Source organism: Mchenga conophoros, linkage group LG16, assembly GCF_057382185.1.
Source record: "Mchenga conophoros isolate Kocher_MC1m ecotype Shallow Benthic linkage group LG16, M_conophoros_male_GT1.1, whole genome shotgun sequence".
NCBI classification, from domain to species: Eukaryota; Metazoa; Chordata; class Actinopteri; order Cichliformes; family Cichlidae; genus Mchenga; species Mchenga conophoros.
Window position 1 is genome coordinate 17,197,190 of NC_140541.1, and position 6,612 is coordinate 17,203,801.

General features: G+C 44.0%; 1 protein-coding gene across 1 annotated transcript in view; it reads left to right on the forward strand.

The window, feature by feature from the left end:
• The window catches only part of LOC146556523 (cyclic AMP receptor-like protein A), a 53,160-nt gene extending 48,452 nt beyond the window's left edge, over window positions 1-4,708 (forward strand). The window contains exon 13 of the mRNA XM_085249998.1: window positions 3,486-4,708. Within this exon, the coding sequence (XP_085106124.1) occupies window positions 3,486-3,647 (162 nt within the window). The 3' untranslated portion in view covers window positions 3,648-4,708. The remainder of the gene's footprint in view (window positions 1-3,485) is intronic.
• The last annotated feature ends 1,904 nt before the right edge of the window (window positions 4,709-6,612 follow it).

A 6,612-nucleotide genomic window follows, 5' to 3' on the forward strand; every position in this document is an offset into this window, starting at 1 on the left:
GACATGTGAAAGATCGTGATGCAGAGTTTGCTAAAAATAACTAATTTACATGTTTTTTTAAAAACCTTACAAAATAAATGATCTTGGCAGCCATTCGAGCAGCTCCCATGTCAACTAAAAATAAAACTGCAGGATGGAAATGAGATTAAATTTAATGGCATTTCAGGTTGATTATTAGGCTAGCATGCATGATTGTGAATACCACTGGGTTTCCCTGAGTCTAAACTCGTAGTGGACATGGGTCCTCGTCACTAGAGACATAAAAGCACAGCACACTCTGCCTGCACGATGTCTATTGGCCAGTTTCAGTTGAGAGATTGAGCAAAAACACAGGAAGCGCGGTGGCTTTCAGTACACTGTTTACTTTGAGCCATAGAAATTGTAGCTGTTAAATTTTTCAAATAGCCTTTGCTGCATACACCCACACATTTTCACTGCCATTCATTTTTTCCCCCTAAATTTAGTTAGACACTGACCTTTAAGGTGAGTAAGCCTACCTGCCAGTTATGTTTCGTACTGCAGTGCAGAGAATTACAAAGTTAAGTAAAAGACTCGGCACACACCAGATTAAAACTCAAATCATGACACCAAAAAACAAAAAAAGAAATCGGACCAGGTCGTGATTTTAGCAGATATTTCCATTCCTCCTCGCTTCCTCTTGAAGCTAAATTTAAGCGTGAGGAGAGTCGGTCTAACTAAAACTAAAACTAACACACTTTCACTGAGAGGCCTCTTCTGGTTACAGATCTGATTCATGCATTCACACAACCAGGTTATTACTGTGAACAGAAGCGCATTTTTTTGTTTTTTTTTGTTTTTTAAAACCCATTTTCTTCCATTAACCTGCTTCTTTGTCATGGCATCGCTTTCTTTATCTAGTCCTCGGTTTCCCCCACCCTCCTCCTCTTTCGCGGCAGTGAAGCCGCTCTTCTGTTTCTCCCTCTCTCTGCCCATCTCTGCCTCGCCGTACTCTTCTGCTGTCTCCTCTGTTCCCAGTACCCTGTTACAGCATCTCTGGCATTTATCTATCTTACATTATTTTTGCTGCTCTCCAGCATCTCCCTCCCACCTGTGTACTCTCCGTCTCGTTCCCTCTTCCTCTCGCTCCTACCCTGATATTGATCTGCATTCTAGCCATACAGCTGAACCGCCCGTGGCTCTGCAATGAGCTCACATCTCACTTCTCCTTCTCTGTGTTTATGAGTGTGCACGCAGGAAAGGAAGCTCTTCCAAAGCCCTACATGTCTCGGTATCGTGGCAATCTTAACGCAAAGCAGGCTGATTTTAAAACACGATTGTTGTTGGGGTTTTGGGGTTTGTTTTTTTTAGTGGAAACACCGCGTGCCCACACGAGCATGGCCCCCTTTTGTCCACCAATAACCGAAACTGCGCATCACAGCTGTCGTGTGTTAAGGAGAGGCAGACAAAGCCTTGTTACGCTGCTGAGGCTCAGCTGGTTAAACCTCTGTTCAGTCCTCCCCCTTGCTCTCTTATAGTGTATGTGTACTGTATTCCCTTCTGGCAGGGCTGCCAGTGAAACCCCAGCAAAATATATATATATATAAATAAATAAATAAATCCAAACTGCAGCAGCACATCTGAGGTTCAACCAGCCAAAGACGGCATATGTCACTCTGCGTTTCTTTACTCTTTTCTGGGTATTTCAGCAGAGTAGCCATCAGCACATCTCCCACTTACATGAATAATCCCATGCAGGTTTGTGAGCAGTCCTATTCATATGATCTGCAATGGAACAAGAGTCTTGGTAGCAATGTGGATTTTAAAATCCCAGTCTAAACTGGTCTAAACACCCTTCATCTTTCCATCCTACTGTAGCTCACATTGTCCTTCTTCAATGAAAAACCTGTGAACTGTGAGCTACTCTGGCTTGGCTCGGTAACAGTACTAAAAAACAAAACATCTGCCAGTTGAATAAATGTAAATATAAAACAGCCAAACATCTGATTCGGTTTGCATAATCACACCATTCAAAAAGCATAAAAACAGTTGCTGTGCATTAATCACATTCCCGTTTCACAGTCACTAGCTCATCTGACAGAACCAAAGTCAGTGGAACCCAGAGACGAGATTTGTGCTGTGAATTTTGTAATGTTTGCGAGATTGAAAGGGGACAAAAGTCCCCCCCCTCTCACCCAAACAAGCTTATGTAATTGTTCACTCTTGAGTTCCATAGGTAATTTTCTTTGTTAGATCGAAAACAGCCCCACACTGAGGGGATTTTCAAGTACCAGTGAAGCAATTAAATGCAATCAAGGAAGGGAAGGGTGGTTTGACTGCATTATGAATGATTTCCAGGGCTTAGCAGAAGCCAAAACACAAGACAAGGTATTTTGGCAGCTTAAAAGTTAAAATGTGGACCGTTATTCCCACTTTCATTTGGAATGGTGACTGAGATAAACAGGAAAATTCCAGATTTCCAGATCCAGTGTAATCTACTAAACGTTTTCCCGGTTTCAGTATTGTTGGCTAGGGCACTGTGCATCGATATCCCTGCTCACACGTACAAACTCAAATGAGCAGAATCTCATTTGCCTCTCATGAGCCTGACGTTTGTGAGCGTGTTTAGAAGCGTGCATATCATTTACATGCTCAGGCTTGACTGGACAGTTAGGCTATTTTCTCCCGCTACTCGCACACATCAAAGCAGTTCATGCTTAAGTGATGTAGGGCTGCACACTTTCTTCTTCAGATTTAGACGCTCATTAAAGTTTTATTGCACTGCCGTTTATTTTTTTTCTTTTTCATATTGTTTGAAGTACGCTGCTTTCATGGAATTTACAAAAGGTGGAATCTAGCGTTGTGCAGGATGACCAAAGATTCTAGCAGAGCCACAGTATGAGTCTTAAAATTAACTCTGCATAAGTGGGCCTTTACAGCGGCTCGTACTTCTCACACTAGTATATAGAATTTTAAGCATTTTAATGTCACCATAACAAAAGTTTTACTGTTGCGTCCCGAGGCAGAACATTCAATGCTTAACGACCTCAGTTGTTCCTCGTGCCATCCTATTCCAGCACACACTGCATTGAAAAGGCGGGATTTTGTTGGTCACACCACAGCGACCTTCACTTCCCACTCAGTCTGCTCAGCAAATCTCCCTCCGTGCAGTCTCGTCTCTTAGCCAAAATGAAATTGAAGTTGAATGGCCAACGTTTTGACACATTAAAGATTGTAACATGGATGCTTTAAAAAATAGCAGACGGGGTTAAAGCGGTCCAGAGGTGCATGAGAAAATGAACTTGAAGGGGATTATTGGTTCTTATGGCCGGCGACCCACAGCTTCACGATGACGCCTTGGATATGCAAATCTGGGGTTTAATATTTTCATTTTTATCTACCTGGGGCACTGTTTTTAATTTAATGGCCAAAAACGTTTGAGTCTTGAGCTTTAGTGTGAACATCCTTTCTACACCAGTATAAGTGTTGTGTACTAATTCCAAACTGTATGCGTGTCTGTTTTCTAGCTGGCTCTGCAGTCACGGCTCTGTGACAGAACACGGATTGGAGAGTACTACCCCGGGGCGGTGCGCTACACGCAGGCTAACCTGGCCGACCTCAGCGATGACGATGACACCAATGTGCTCTTCTACTCTCCTGACATGACCCTGAAAGACCGAGGGCCCTGAGAGAGCGGGAGGGAGGGAGAGCGAGGGAGACAAAAGAGATGGAGGGAAGGAACACGAAGGAGGGTCAGAGCCAGAGAGAAACGCAGCAGATTAGAAACTGAGAGGGAGGAAAAAGAGGTAGGGAGGGAATGGAAGGGAAGATTGTGGGGGACAGTCAGGCAGATAGGAGCCGGAGATGAGCTGTCAGGTTCCATTATTAATCCCCATCCTTTACTATTTAATATCCTAAAGACACACACACCACACATACTGAACAGAGCTCCAGCTCAGCGCATTACTACAAGAGAAGGGGAAGGACTAGGGCGCTGTAAAGATCCTCTCGATGTTAAACGCATCTGCTTCTTCCCAAAAAGGTCTTGAAACGATTTCCCTCTCTGCATCGTATTCTGTACGTCTGCAGCATTTCGGCATGCCACAACAATAAAATGGAGAAAAAAAGAACCCATAAGGACCGCTGAAAGGCAATCATAACAAGGTGTTCCTTTAGCATTCTCTTTTCACGTCTCTGCAGGAGATTAGTTGAAAAGGAGGCCTTTAAGATGTATCCCGTGTGTCTGACGTGAAAGCATCTGCATCTACCCTGAGATTGATCCTGCTACTGAACAATTTTCTTGCCAACAGGGGGGATGTGGGTGCGGAGTTGAACTACAGAAGTGGGAGGGGTTATAAACAGTCAAGATGCCTCAACAGGGCAACTAAATCCCAAAGCACCCATGTCACCTTCCTCACAGTATTTGTTTTCTGCCTGTTTTTTGTTCCTGTTGATGCAACTGCTGCACATGTATTCACTTCTGGAAGGTTATTTTGTATTTTTTTTTTTTAATGAAAAATACTACACTTGTTTGTTATACAATATTTCTAACAGATCAATGTATTGTACATATTTAACTGTACACTCTATTTTTGTACTTTGCCTTGGACCAGATGAGATGAAACTTTTTTTCTTGGTCCAGATCTGCTGCTCGGCAGTGTCCGTCAAGCAGAACCGAATTCAACACACACAGCCTTATGAACAACTACAGAGAGATGCTTTTGGTCAAATAAATCCCCTGGTAGACACACACACGGATACTTTTTTATTTTTTTATTTTTATTTGTTTCTTTAAGGTGCCTCTGCCAGCCTGTTTTGAAGTAAGGAACAGTGTCGCTGATTGTCAGGCTAATAGCGTGAACCACCTGCTATGCTCTGCCACAGCCCATTTGGTTTTTTCTGGTTTCAAGCCTTCGTTACGGTCGGATCTCTCCCAGCCGTCAGCTCCGTCTTTGCCAAACTGAACTACGAAAACCAACTCTTGACCTTTTTGTTTTAAATCTTTTCTGCCGAGTGTCAGCCACACCTGGGTGAAACTTTGGTTTGCAGTTCACAATCACACCACCGTATCACCCACACTGCCCCCCCCCCACCCCGGCACTGTTGCTGGTTTGATTCGGCTGCGCACTCCATCAAATAAATGAGCAGGAGAGACATTTCATAACAAAGCTGAGACTAGGCCTGTTTATTTCATTTTCACATTGATGCCATTCCTCATTCCCACTTGCCTGCCTGCAAAGTGTTTGTCTGTTTATGTGTATGTACATTCAGGCCTGTTTTAGGCGGGGCCTGCTTAAATAATGGATATTAATTATTGGTCGGACTCTACCGGACCCTGCCCATCTCCAAACGTTATTAACTGGATTTTGATTAATGGATCATGGGCAACGTGTCCTCCGGAAAACCAGATCTTTTTCCTCCACGTGCATAGACAACACAGCTTGCCCACAAACGTGTGAACACATCGAGCCCTGCGCCCCCACTTCATATAAAGATCCCGTGAAATAAGCGAATCTCCCTGTCACGCAAGAAGAATTATTATTCCCCCCTCATATCGTCGCATGCGCCGTAATTGGATACAATTTAACACCCGCGGCCCACGGGCATGTCAGCAGGCGCACTGCCTACTATTAGCTCGCCTCGCCTCGCCACCCTATCATTTGTCAGATCAGTGTTTGTGTGCTCCTGGTGCCTTTGTGTGTGTGTGCGTATGTGTGTGTGCGTGCGTGTGGCTCGAGAAACCGGAGCATTTGTTGGAGTCCGGCCATGACCTAGCTGTGACGCACAGAAACAGAGAGGAGAGGAGAAGTGGAGAGAGAGGGGAGAGGCGACAGCGCAGCAGCAGACGCTGAAAAACAAGCTGGAGCTCTGTCACCTCTGAGCCAAAGGGAGGCAGGCAGGCAGTCCTGATGGGTGTTTGTGGCTGCTCTGCTCTGCTTCCACAGGGAGCCCTGTCTGCTGTTTTTTTTTTTTGTTGTTGTTGTTTTTTTTGTTGTTGTTTCTTTAGAGCCCCGGCAGTATTTACAGGCATCGTTGGGGGAGGGTATAACCTCCTAATACCAGCTCACTGGCTGCTTACAGTAAAAAAAAAAAAAAAAGGCTGAAGAAGGTTAATGAGGAGATTACAGCATGACTGATCTAAATAATTGAGTGGAAGTTGTTGCAAATGTAGAGAAACCTGTAAACTGGGCTCCTTTTCCCCTATGCCTCTCAATTTGTGGCCTAGTGCAAGACCCCTACCCCCTTCTTCTTATTATTAACCTTTTGCCCAGGTGATCAACCAACAGGTTAATGTGGCCATTTTTTGTGGTCATAAAAACAATACCAAATGCTATAAAAGTTGACTGCAGTGTACAAAAATCTTAAAACTGTCTTTCACGCATGGTCATCAAATCTGGCAAAACCAGAGTAGCAGCTGCAAAAGTTTCTTACTCTGCTGTAACAGTAAGAAACTACTCTGTTTTTGATATCTGCATAGGGGCACAAAAGATGGATTTTAGCCTAGTCTCTTCTTTTAAGGTGTTGGTATTGGTGTTGTTTGAGTGCCTAAATATCTAGAAGAAGAGTGTGCAAAATCCTCAGGTCCTCTTAACGCTGACCTTGGGTCTGTGATCATTTGCTCAGAGCAGATCTGATCAAACTGTAAATACAGAA